The sequence below is a fragment of the Peromyscus californicus genome, unplaced genomic scaffold (assembly GCF_007827085.1).
Source record: "Peromyscus californicus insignis strain IS unplaced genomic scaffold, ASM782708v3 Scaffold_6__1_contigs__length_162567912, whole genome shotgun sequence".
NCBI lineage: Eukaryota > Metazoa > Chordata > Mammalia > Rodentia > Cricetidae > Peromyscus > Peromyscus californicus.
In genome coordinates, this window is record NW_026294584.1 from 127,533,173 (window position 1) to 127,547,075 (window position 13,903).

Genomic DNA, 13,903 nt, shown 5'->3' on the forward strand with positions numbered 1-13,903 from the left:
GTGCAGTCCTCTCAAGTGCTGGAATTATAGGGCTGCACCACAATGCCAGAAAAAAAATATAATACTTGACCCTCCTTTTCATACTTAACACCATATTTTCAAGTTTTATCCAAATCCATATGAGCAGATGCAGATTTATACTGTTCTATCATGTGACTGCCTGTAGTTTATTTAATTAACCATTCACTTAATGGGCACCAGATCCCCTGGAGCCAGAGTTACAGAGGGTCATGAGCCACCTTGTAGGTGCTGAGAACCAAACCCAAGTGCTCTGCAAGAGCAGCCAGTGCTCTTAACCTCAGAGCCATCTCTCCAGCCCACAGAATAGATGCTTAACAAGGAATAATCTAGACCAGGGTGAATGGTGGGCATGTCCATGAGGCATCGTCCTGATTGTTCATTGCCCCAGGCCCCTGTGGGCAGCACATTTCCTAGGCAGGGGCCTAAATTGTGTAAGAGTGAAGGAAGCCAGGTCAGGATAAGCAAGCCAGCAGCATGAATCCCCACCTTCTACCTGTTCTTGACTGTGATGTGACTGTGGGGGTTCCTGCCTTGATTTCTCTGAAACTACAGACTTTAATATTGAGCCAAATATTAAACTATTTATAGTAAACATCTCCATACAAAGTTGTGTGTGCAAATGGTTTAGAACATTTTCAGGTTATACTTAAAAGTGGAATTGCTTGGTTGAAGAACCTGTAATTCTTCCTCCATTAATATTAGATAATTTATATCCTCCAGTGATAATAGGCAATTTACATTCCTATGACAATCCCTGACACTTTACACACTGGTCCCCACCAGGGACTGCTTCATTAATCCACCCAGCAACAAGTTGTGTCTCACCCATCCTGTGATCACCAGGATGAGCATTCTTTTATTTTTAGAATTTTTAGTATTGCAGTTACATCTTCTATGACCTGAGCAGTTGTATCTCTTACCCACATTCCTACTGGGCTGTTTGCTCTTTTTTTATGTATGTGTAAAAGCTCATTTTATTTTCTGGGTATTAAAATTTATTAATTCTATGAAGACGAAATATCATCTCCTTGTCTCAAATGTATTTTGTCTATCAATCTATTAATTTATGTTTGTTGTTGTATGGACAGTTTTTAAAATTATATAATAGAATTTACTAATATTTTTCTTTTGGAGTGTATATTAATTTTTTTTTTAAATTTAGGGTGTTGGAGAGATGGCTCAGCAGGTAAGAGCACAATATTGCTTGGGTCCTTATAGAGGACCCAAGTTTGGTTCCCAACACCCACAACTCCCTGTAAACTCAGATCCAGGAAATCTGACACCCTCTTTTGGACTCCACAGGCACTGGCACTTAATGTGTATGCATCACAAATCTCTCTCTCTCTCTCTCTCTCTCTCTCTCTCTCTCTCTCTCTCTCTCTCTCACACACACACACACACACACACACACATGCATACAATCTCTCAATCTCCAACATTTTCTTCCCATCAAGTTTTTCTGTTTATCTCTAACTTATCTGAAATCCACTTTGGGGAAATAACATACAGGCTTTGTGAGGTGGGGGTCGTGTGTAAAAATGCAGGCATGCCTGTGCATGTGCGTGTGATGTGTAGTGTGTGTGCAGAATCTGTTTCTATAACTAGGAAGAAAAAGACAGCAACCAGGTGAAGCTACTCATCTGCTAAACTGTCGTCCTTTCTCTTCCCTTCGTCACACTACTGCCATGGACCAAGTTCCCATGTGCTGAGGGCCTCTTGGCCTCTAAGCTCTGCTCTGTCCCATTTCACTTCTGTAGCCACGCTCTAGGACTACTGGCTATCACTTTAGAGGAAGTATCAATATTTGATAAGTCCAATGCCCAACACACACACACACACACACACACACACACACACACACACACACACACACACACACACACACTCACACACACACACACACACACACACACACACACCCCTACCTGAATTTCTCTTTTTAACTATGGAATGATTTTTTAAATTTATTTTATGCATATGAGTCTTTTGCCTGCTGTATATATGTATATATAACCCATGCATGCCTGATGCCCTCAGAGGTCTGAAGAGGATGTTAGATTTCCTGAAACTGGAATCATAGATGGTCATGAGCCACTGTGTGGGTGCTGGGAACTGAACCTACATCCCTTGTAAGAACAGGAAGTGGTCCTAACTGCTGAGCTGTATCTCCAGCCCAAACCATAATAAATCTAGAAATTTAAAATAATATATAAAAATAAAAATATTTGAAATGGCCAGGCATGGTGGCTTATACCTTTAATGCCAGCACTTGGGAGGCAGAGGCAGACAGATCTCTGTGAGTTAAAGGGAAGCCTACCCCGCATTTCATTTCTGGGCCAGCTAGGGATGCATAGTGAGACCCTGCCTCACAAACTGTGGTAGTTTGATTGTATTTGGCCCCCATAAGCTCATAGGGAGTGGCACTATTAGGAACTTGTTGTAGGACGTGTGGTCTCGATGGAGGAGGTTGGATGTTACAAGCCTTTAATCCAGACCTTAAGGCTAGAGGGTACATCCTTAGACTGGGCCACACCTTCTGTTAGAAGTGTGTCACTTTTGGAAGTGGGTGAGCTTTGAGGCCTCTGTCTCAAACTTCCTCTTAGGAAATGCTGTCCACAGACACCATGGTTGAAGAAGCAGTTTGCCTAAGCATGCACACACCCCCTTCTGGAGACAGCCCCACAAGCAATAATTAATCAGCACAAGGGCCCAACCTCTAGGCATAACTCAGCAGGCGCGTCTCTCAGCTTCTTCATGACTCCACCACACACTTGGCCCTGATGCCTCCTGCTCCCCATCCTTTTTCTCCTGCAGGTGGGACCCCAACCTGCACTGTGTCTCCATCTGAGAGTCAGCTTCCCAGGGAAGCCAAGCTGGGATCGACTTTAACCATCAAGGTTCACCGCAGCACTGAATCCTCAACATCATGCCTTCCTTGAACCTTCCTCTGAAGGAACTTGGGGAGGGATGACACCCCTCCCCACTGCTTCCAAACAATCATTTCTTTGTATATCTACCTCAACTTCTATAGTACTTCTATGAGCTCCTCAAGGGAGGGCATTATGTTTAAATGGTTTGTCCTGTTTCATCACCTGTCTCTACCGCTGAGCTGGATGTACCTGAAGTAAAACTACAGCCTCTACCTTCTTGGGTTTCCTCATCTGTAAAATGGGACGATGACAGCATCTTCTTCCCAGACTTGAAGAATTCAGTGCATACAGAATGCTTAGGGCCTTGCACAGAATAAGCACTCACTGATGGTTTCTTTGCTACAATTGCTTGTCTGCCGTCATACTAGCACTAGCGTATGTGTGTTGAATGAGTAGGAAAGGCTGCTGAGGCCTGTTTCACAGACTGTCTCCCTGGGAGACGGTGGAGACGGGCTGAGGTCCCTCATCTCTTTGTTCTTCCCCCGCCCCAGTGCAGACCTCACCGCTGGACCCTCCAGCATGCAAACCCTCACTCTCTCCTGCAAGGAAAAAAAAAATGAAAAATAAACTTGGCTTTGAATCCAAGGCCATGGCTGCTTTTGATCTCTGTTACAAAGCAAAGCAATTATTGGACACAAAAGCCCTGATTTATTTATGAAATGCGATGGACATCTTCGAGGCGGGGATGAGAAAACTCACTGAAGACCAAGTCCTTGTTGCCACACAGTGAATGGCTGCTTTCAAACACAGGCCCCCCAAATGCCCTCTCGTCTCTGCTAAGAGTCTCTCCTCATTAGCGCTTCTTCCAGAATGCTGCAGCTTCCAACAATCAAATTCACATCACGGCCAGGGCAAGTAATTAAATTCTACAGGCATCGGAGTGCAGAATAATGGATGGCCATTGTGAAGGAAGCCGGAGGAAACAGAATGAGGCTGCAAAATGGGGTGGGCTTAAGTCCCCAGTCTCAGAACAGTCAGGGGTAAAGAGGCATGAGTGTGACACACAGTGACCCTCCCAGCTGGTGTACTGAATGGGGCTCGATTCAGAGCTGGGGTCAAATACCTGGGTTTGGGGAAGACTATTTCCTTAGCAGACACGGGCCTCGGTTTCCTTAATTGCAAAACAAGGAGGGTTACCCTGGAAGTCCTTCCCATGCGAGTTTCCACAATCAGCTGAGAACTGGTTAGAAATGCAGATTCTCAGGCCACTTTCTAGACCTACTGGGTCAGCAACTGTGACTGTGGAGCCCAGCAATCTGCTCCTAACACATCTCTGGGGGACCTATCCCAGGCTAGACGATGACACTCACTGGCAGATAATGTTTAAGGGTGAGACCACAAACTCAAAGGTAGGCAAGGCTGCGGAGAGGAAATAAAGGAGTCAATACAACATTCTGGACAACATTAGGGAGGCTGGGCAAATAAAGGAGTCAATACAACATTCTGGACAACATTAGGGAGACTGGGCAAATAAAGGAGTCAATAACAACATTCTGGACAACATTAGGGAGGCTGGGCAGCAGAAAGCTCTGCTTGGTTTGGATTTGGTTTGGGCTTTGTGAGACAGGGTCTCTAGAGCTCAGGCTTGTCTAAAACTACTATGTAGCTAAGGCTGGCCTTGAACTCCTGATTCTCCTACCCCCATCTCCCAAGTGCTGGGAATTATAAGCAAGTGCCACCACACCTGGTGTGAAATCTACAAGTTTTAAAATGTTGGATCTTCATGCAGTGGTTCTCAAACTGTGGGTTGTGACCCCTTTGGGGGTCAAACAACCCTTTCACAGGGGTTTACCTGAGACCACCAGAAAACACAGATAGTTACATTACGGTGCATAACAGTAGCAAAACTACAGTTTATGAAGTACCAACCAAAATAATTTATTGGACGGGGGTCACCTCAACCTGAGGAACTGCATTAAAGGGTCGCAGTTGTTAGTAGGGGGTTGAGAACCACTGTCTTAATGTAACAACCAAGCAGGTTATGTTTAAGAGCTGAATTCACCTCAGACTGCTGTCTGCACCTCACTTCTGGTGTGCCTCTGACCTCCATCAGGACCCATCTGTCCTGTCTCCTGAGCTCTTGCCTTGCCCCAGAGCTCCCAACCCCCTTGCCTCACTTGGCAGACTCATATTTACCCTTTAACACCCTCACTGTTAACTCATTCTCAAGTCTCAGTCCCACTTTCTCTACATCCCAACAGAAATGATTAAAAACAGAGCCAACAAATTGTCACTAGAAGGCATATGGGTTACTTTTCTATGGCTGTGATAAACAACACCAGGACCGAGGCAACTTCTCAAAGAAAGGGTTCAATTGGGCTTATGGTTCCAGGGGGTTCGAGGCTGTGATGGTAGAGTGGACGCACAGTGGCAGAAACGGGGCTTGAGAGATCACAACCACAAACAGGAGGCAGAGAAAAGGAGCCTTTTGAAACCTCAAAGCCTGGCCCCAGTTCCATCCCTCCTCCAGTAAGGCCATACCTCCAAATCCTTTTCAAACAGCTACCAAATGGGGACCAGTTCTCCCCATAGAGTGTAACAGGCCCCCAGACCTTAGCACAGCTGACTCCATGATGGAAGTACCTACCATTCAGGCTGTAAAACTCATTACACAGACAGCACCCGCCAAAACTAAAACAAAGGCCTAATCTATCAAAGTCCACAGTTCTGGGAAAATCTCTAAATGTACTAACCTTGCTTTTTAGCTTCTGTGGTTCTGCTTCTGGCTAACTGTTCTTGTTAAGTGAAGTATGTCAACCCAGAACATGGTTTTGGGCTCAAAAGCTCATCCTGAGAAAGGCTCAATGCTACACTGGAATCCTGAACACCCAGCTAACAAAGACTTGGGCTTAAACCCATGTCCAAGCAGTCTTCTCTGGTGAATACCCCACAACAACGGGAGACATCTCGTTCAAATCACCACAGAAGGTAACACATGCAAGGACAACATGAAGACCTTATGACACGGGCCTTCCCCACAGAGGAGGAGTTCATGCCTCTTGAGAAAACTTCCTTCTTACTGCCTGAAAAAAATCACTCAACTAACTTACCCGAATCTAATAAGATGAAGTTTTAAAGAGACAGACTTGGAGGGACGTGTGCAATTCAGGCAAGATTTAAAAAGCTGATGCAAAAGCAAAAATATCTGGAGGTTTCAGCTGAGACATGAGTGTCAATCATGAGCTGAGACAGCCACCGGAAAGGCAAGCATTTTCTTTCTTGGTGCTATTAGAGTTGAAGTGTTTGAGATAGCTCTCTCCACTCCAAGCTGGTCAATCCTTCCTCCTGCATGCTTCTCACCATGAACAACTACAGGTCAGAGAAAACTCAAGAGTAACCCATGGTGAGCAGCCTCCAGGGAGACCACAAAGCAAACCATAGAGATGATCCAAGTGAACGGGAATGTGCATCTCCAGGCAGCGAAGACCTGGGTGGACCACCTTGATTTCGGTCTCCAAGCAGCAAACAGGTTTCTGCACTTATAGGATATTTGTGGCCCTCAAGAAGCCAAGAGCAGAAAACTTATATTATTACATTTCTGCACTGAAGGACTGTCTATTGAGCGCAGCTGTCCCCAGACAGAATGGGCAATCCTGAGAGGTAAGGCACACCCTTTGTTGAGGGACACATAGTTAAACACGATAAAAGGACTGGAGTAGAGAGTCCAGGGGACATCTGTTATCTCTTTCCTCTCATAAGGACATCCCAACTTTTCTTGGGGAGCCACCCTCACCCATCCTCAGCCCTGTGGATCAGCAGAGTTGAGCACCTCCTCCTCCAGAGGTGGGCATCTTCCCTACACTTGGGTGAGAGAGCTCCCTCACCACAGAGGCAGTGTCAAGGGTGATCACATGTCTGTGCTGGACCAATCAGTGCTTAGAAGATCTAATGGTCGATTAAAAGCAGATCAGATTCAAGCCTGAAGCTGCTGGGAGCCACCTGGTCCTGGAAGTGGGACAAACTAACTGAGAAAAGGCTCCTCATCAGACCTCTCCCCTGAAAACTGGGAAACAGACACCACAGCCATAGAGCAGAAATAGAGACTATTATCTGAAAATAATCTTTGTGTCCCTAGAAGCACCCCCATGCCTCAAGCCAAGGGCATCTTGAAAAAGCTGAAAAGCCTTTTCCCCCTTCAAGCAGGGGGAACTATATTTCTGTTGTCCACAGCCACAGGTCCTGACCATTTCAGACTGCCTCTAAGATCTCATGCAGTTCCACTCTGCTCTGTCTGAGCCAGACCCCTTCCCTTAAAGCCAGGCACCTCCAGGAGCTTTGGGAATGCCTTTCCCTAGTGCTGGGGACTGAATGATGGGCTAGTCATGCACGCTAGTCAAGTGTTCAGTCTCTGGGCTACATCCCAAGCCCTTCTGTTACCAAACTGGGGTGGGGTATCACAATCTGTGCCCAAGTCAGGTCCAGCAACCAATAAACCAATAAAAAGAGCCAATTTAAAAGCGGGAAGAAAAAAAAGATTTATTCAATGTCACATTGAGAAGAGGGACAAAGAGTTACAGAAAAACCCTCAAGTCCATCTTTGGAGTCCTGAAGTGAGATGGAAGTTTAAACATAGGGCCAAGGATGTGCACATCTAACATGTCCCAGTCAAGGTGTGGTCCCACCCACTGGCTCATCTTTGTCTGGAATTCAGTCTCATCCTGAGAGGTTCTGACAAGTTGTTAGAACTATGGGAAGTATCTTACAGGGAGACAAGTATATACACACACACACACACATGCATGCACACACATACTCAGGGTCTCACTACGTTGACCTGGTTAGTCTGTGGCCTGAGCTGGCCTTGAACTTATGATGAACTCAATGATGAATCAGTCTCCAGAGGAGTTGGATGACGGAGCTGCACCTCTAAGAGACACGAGCTTCTGGAATTTGCAATGCTGCCACTTCTCTGTAAAACAGAGTCCCCGTGGGCTAGGGAGTGGCTCAGTGGTTAAGAGCACATTCTGCTCTTGCAGAGGACCCAGGTTCAGTTCCCAGCACCCACGTTACTGCTCACAAATGCTTGTAAGTCCCATTCCAGAGGATCCAATGCCCTCTTCTGCCTTCCACAGGCACTGCACGCACATGGTACACGTACACACATGTAGACTACACATGTATGCACATAAAATAAAAATGAAAAATAACCAAACCAAACAAACAAATGAAACCCAGACTCTATGAAAAGGAGAGCAGAGAGTGGTAAAGGTGTGAGAATCAAGTGAGGCAGATAATGATCTGGGAGGAGACGGCAGGCAGGGCAACTCTTTCAGGCCCACAGCAGCCATCCCGAGCCTCCTGACTGCCAGAGTAAGACTGGGTGGGTGGTCAGGAAACACCCCATCAAGCACTAGGACCCCAAGTTGGCCACATGCTTCCATGCGAGGGACCCCTAACAAGCTTCCATTTCTTGAGTATGTTCTGAGTGCTACACCTGATGTTGGCACTTGACATGCCTTTGTTCTCCAAGTGGTCCCCAGTGCAGTCATTGTACCAGACCCATTTCCCAGATGAGAAGACTGAGGCTTAAAGAGATTGGCCAGGGTAGTCAGTGAAGCAGTACAGAGACAAACTTTAAAAGCCCTGCCTCACTGATGGTAAGGGACTAAAATCACATTTAGGTTCTCCTTGAAGCTGCATAAAATGGAGTGTACCCCCACCATTTGCCCAGGAAGGACTTAGTCCTGAAGTGGTTGAGAGAAATATAAGAATTCCCCCTCTATAAGGAGCATGGGGCTCAGCTCCGAGTTATATATAATGTGGGCACAACAAAGGAACCTCACTGGGCTAAGTCAGCCAGGCACACTCGTCCCGACACTCTCCCAGCCCACAGGGGCCAGGTCAGTTCCTTTGTTCTACAGGACGGGCCTGGTAACGAGGCAGCCAGGAGCTCAGCTGTGGACATTTTTCATTATTTTCCGCCCTGTTAACCTCCATCACAAGTCAGGCTGCTGTCGGGCTAAATGAGAACTGCGAAGATTGATCTCACTTGTCCCAGGGCTCAGCGCAGGAAAAAAAAGAGCCCTCATGTCCTAAAGGCCTTGACGACCCTTTCTCTCTGAGTCATTCCCACCCAGGAAAAGGCTGTGACAGCAGCATCGGGCGGGGCCCACACCAGGATCAGGACTCCGAACCAGCAGACAGCTAAAGCTTGTCAGCGGGCCTCGGTGAAGCACTGTGGGATTTTTTTTTTTTGGCACTGTGTTTACCTTTCTAATTATGTTTGCTTATGCAAATATTAAACTCAGACCACATTTCATAAACACAGCATCAAGAAGAAACCAGAAGTGTTTCGTGTAGTGGGAGGCCATGAGGCAGCAACTACAGCTCTTCTGTAGAAGTTGTCCTCGAAATGGACGAGCCAAGCACAGACCTCAGAAGGATGGTTCTATTCCAAGTCAGCAGCTTGGGCCCTTCCGTGTGGGTCTAGCAACCCTGGGTCACCAGATCACTACACTGGTACCTGGGAAGAAGAGCAGAGCTACACGGAGGAACAATCACTGCTGTCCTAGGGTCACAGCCAGCTTTCACAGAGCAAGGCCAGGCTAGCCTGTGCTGCCACCCCCCCCCCCACCAGGGTGTTTCTACCCATTTCACAAGTGAGGAAACTGAGGCACAGGTTTAAGTCACAAGCCTGAAGATATACAGGACACATGGGGCTTTAAAGGGATAGTACCAGGATTATTTTCTTTCTAAAATATTAAGGAATTTAGTCTCCTGCTGAGCTGCTTCCCCCTCTGGAATAGCATGTCTGACCTTCACTCAGGGCCCCAAATGCAGCCTCATTAGGACAAAGGCTGCAGAAAATCAATGGCTCTCTTCACCCTCGGCTACTGGATATTTCCCGGTAAAACCTTTCTTTCAGCACTGGGGTATTCCACCAAAGCTTTAAAAGTAAACCAGCTTTTGACCTGATTGCCATTGGGGAAACTGATCCTAAGTAACAATGGATGTGGGGAAGTGTGGTGATATTTGTGTATCAAATAAAGCTTGCCTGAGGATCAGAGGACAGAGCCAGCCACTAGATTAAACATAGAGGCCAGGCAGTGGTGGCACACACCTTTAATCCTAGCACTCAGGAGGCAGAGATCTGTCTGAACTGTGAGTTCAAAGCCACCCTGGACTACATGAGATTGACTCAGTCTAGGAGAGAAACAGAGCCAGGAAGTAGTAGCACACACCTTTAATCCCAGTACTTGGGAGTCACACGCCTTTAATCCCAGCACTTGAGATCTCATGGCTCTGTCACCAGTATTTGGAAAGCACATAGGCCATTAATCCCACCACTAGGAAGGAAGTAATGGCTAGGTGGAGAAAGGCATATAAGGCATGAGAAGACAGGATCTAGGCCTTTTGGCTGAGGACTCGGAGGCGTTCAGTCTGAGGATTCATGGAGACAGGATCGGCTGAGAAGTTGGCGAGGTAAGAAGTGACTGTTCCTTTATTTCCTCTGATCTTTCAGCTTTTACCCCAATATTTGGCTCCAGGTTTTTATTATAAGACCATTTAGGATTCGTGCAACAGGAAGAGCTCACAGTGAGACTTTTTGTAACAATAAAATAATGGCATTTACCAAAGTGTTCAATAGAAAGAGATCAGGTACGTAGGTCAGCGCAAGTCAATATAACAAAATGCTGTGCAGTCATTCAAAACAGAAGCAAATTTTCAATGTGGGAAATTTCTGACAGAGAGCATTACCTAAGTTTGGTAGGTGACATAAGTAGGCAGTAATATCAAATATACCGTATAATCTTACACAGGGAGAAATGTGTGTGCATTCTAGAAAGTGCACATATTATAGGCACTCACAGGAAATATATTTATATAAGTATACATAATGAAATTTCTAGAATTTCAAAGTGATTGATAAAATTTCTGTTGATTTAAATTTTTGTGCCCATGTCCCACCTCCATCTTTCCAGATTGCCTGTGATATATGTATACTACACACTTAGCTATGTAATGGAGTTTACTCTTGTGTCCCTAGATGCTAAAGTGGCTGAGTACACACTGTCTTTCAAAGACCCATACAGAGGTCAAATTTGGGCTGGAGAGTATAGTGAACCCCTCTGCCCCCTGTATCATTCAACACCTGCCTTTCTGGTCCCTTGTCCCCAAAATACATCTCACCCTGATGGTAGAATATTGTCATGGCCAGTCTGGGAAAGAGACCTGGGGCAGATAGAGCAGCTCACCTTTTTGAAGAGTCTGATGACATCCTCACTGATCTGGGAAAGGCGGACGATGACGTTGTTCATGAAGATGTCATTGAGGGTGGCATGGTCTCGGCTCTCCCGCCGGGTCTGATGCAGTACCAGATACCAACAGTTCACGGGTGAGAGGAGGTATTGATCCTTCCTGTGGGAACCAAGATGGCTCAGGTTGGCTTCACGTCAGTTCACGTGGTCACCCACTTTTGACCCTCACAGTCACCTTCAAAGTCAATCTTATTACACTTTTCACAACTATGGAAACAGGCCAGAGGACTAAAGTGATATTCCATGGTTATAGGGTAGTTCTAGAGCTAGACTTTGGGTCACTGACTCTGTCTCTGTCCTGGGCGATCTATGCCTCCCTTGAATGCAGCACTTGCCACATTCTCTTCCCTCTTCTGGGAAGAATCCATCTCAACGGGGCTGAGAAATACTACATAGATTGCTCTGAAATATTTCATGGTTTCTAGGTCTATGCAGTGGAAAAAACAAAAAGACACTTCTTCTCTGCTAACCTGTCTCCACTAACCCACAGAGTCCCCTGGGTTACTGACACCTTTGTCCTTCCCTAGGGAGCTCCTGACCTCCTAGAAACAGTGTAACAATGATGATGCTTGAAAGAGCTGGTGAGCATCAGCCTGAAGGGTTCAGGTTCCACACGTGGGAGGAGGGGCAAAGGAAGACTACCTACAGGACAAATAAGTCTTTGTTCCTAGAGTGGCTGATGGATTCTCAGACAGACTCTAGCTGGACATTGTGCTAAAATGAGATGTCACACTGTGATCTCCTAAAAACATATCAGAAATGCATGCTCCAGCCTTGCAGAATCAGAAGCATTGGGGTTGGGCCCAGCAATCTGGGTTTTAAGAAGCCCTCCTGGGCACCCTGATATGAGCTGAAGTCTGAGGATCTCTGATCTGTGTATCACTGCTTCCCAAGCTAATGATATAATAGAAAACCATTCTCTTGTCTCTGCTTTCCCAAAGATCCCTCTGTGGGGCTCAGGAAAAGATGTACATACTCTTCTCTAAGAAGAAAGGTAAATAAAACCCTGAACTCAAATGCTATTGATGACCCCATCTTGACACATGGCATACCTGAGCTGGGGTTCTTAATCTTCAAGCCCCAATCTTTCTCTTATTGTGCCTTCTAGTGTGGAAGGAAATATTGGAAACAAGGCCCACCACTAGCTTCAGAGAACCCCAATTCTGCCTTGTTCCACCCTTGCCCTGAATGAGGGGATCTTCAGGGAGCTGGCTAAGTAAGGAAAGGCAGCCACTGAGTCAGTAATGGTGAGGAAGGTAACTGCTGATTCCTTCTATGACTGCGCCCTCCTCACCAGGGCCCACTACAGGTGTTATGGAGAATAGCCCCATGGGCTTCTGGGATGTTCCTCTCTCACCATGCCCCAGCTCCTGGAATTTGAGAAGGTAAAAGAAGAAGATCCATTTAACTTCAAGGAGTCTTTTTTCTTTTTCTTCTATCACCAAATGAGCTGAAAATCTAGGCAGCAAATATTTGGGAGAAGAGAATTTGAGATAGAGGCAGTGGTCAGACCAGCTTCACTTGGGAATAACTGGGAATACACGTTGTCAGGGTGAATACACAAGAAGATAAAACACTAAAGAGTCATCCTTTGCTGATACACTGGAAAGATCTGGAATGTTAAAATCCAGCCCAAGCTGGGTTCCCTGGGCATTGATTGCACAGCAGGTCCTGAGTGGGCTGTGTTCTTCCACAGGCGACTGTAATACAGATTCTGCCTTGAAGGGGCTCCCTGTCAAGAGGTTGAGACCAGAGAAACAAGAAAGGAAAAGAATTAAAGAGGGAGACCATGTGGGTCAATAATGCAGATGCCCAGAGCATCCGTTTGCTGGAGCTTCAGGAGGCCCAGCCATGCACTTGTACTCCAGTCCCTTCCTTTCCGTGGCAGGTTCTTCCTGCTGGGACCTGAACACCCTACCTGGACCACACTAGCACCTCCTTCTTCCCTGGCTCCTCCTCCACTTCCTGTAAGTATAGCTCAAATGACAGTTCCCCTCAGAGAGTAGTCCCTGACCATGTGCTCTGACAGCAGTTCTCAAGCGTCCTCTCTGGCCTGCGACACTGGCATTGAATAGGAGTTTGTTGGAAGTACAAACCAACATGAGCACTGATCAGAAACCCTGGAGTTTGGCCGGGCACCCCTGGCTTCACACGCCCTCCTGGGGATTCTGACGCATGTGTGACTCTGAGAACTATGCTAAAGTTCAACTTGAATGTCTCCCAGTGGCCCATGTGTTAAATGCTTGCTTCCCAGTGTGGTGCTGTTAGGAGATGGGGGAATCTTTAAGTCTTTAGTTCATTGAAAACACAGCTTCATGTGACCCCAGCCCCTCCTCTTCCCCTTCTCCACTTCCTGGCCATGAGGTTATCAGCTCTGCCACACCATGAATTCACACCACACCATAATGTGCTATGCCCAACAGACACACACAGGAGACCTGAAAGCCCAATTGTAGACTAACACCTACAAGACTGTGAGCCAAAAAACAAAACAAAACAAAAAACCCTTTTCTCTTAAAAATTGCCTGTCTCATGGAAGTCCTTGCAGTTACAGAAGGCTGCCTGATATATTCTGCCTTTAATTTCTATGCCCCACCTCTCACCTTCCTGGGAGCTCTTAGAGAGCAGATACTGTTTCTGTTGTAATCATTGTGCTCAGGGCCCAGCCAAGTGGCAACCATGGAGGAGATGCTG

The 13,903-nt window shown here is 46.4% G+C and overlaps 1 protein-coding gene across 7 annotated transcripts in view; it reads right to left on the reverse strand.

Moving 5' to 3' along the window:
- Positions 1–13,903, reverse strand: part of Srgap3 (SLIT-ROBO Rho GTPase activating protein 3) — a 256,828-nt gene that overhangs the window by 88,547 nt on the left and 154,378 nt on the right. For all 7 annotated transcript variants that reach the window (XM_052720873.1, XM_052720872.1, XM_052720870.1 and 4 more), the window contains exon 3: positions 11,147–11,309. In XM_052720873.1, the coding sequence (XP_052576833.1) occupies positions 11,147–11,309 (163 nt within the window). The remainder of the gene's footprint in view (positions 1–11,146; positions 11,310–13,903) is intronic.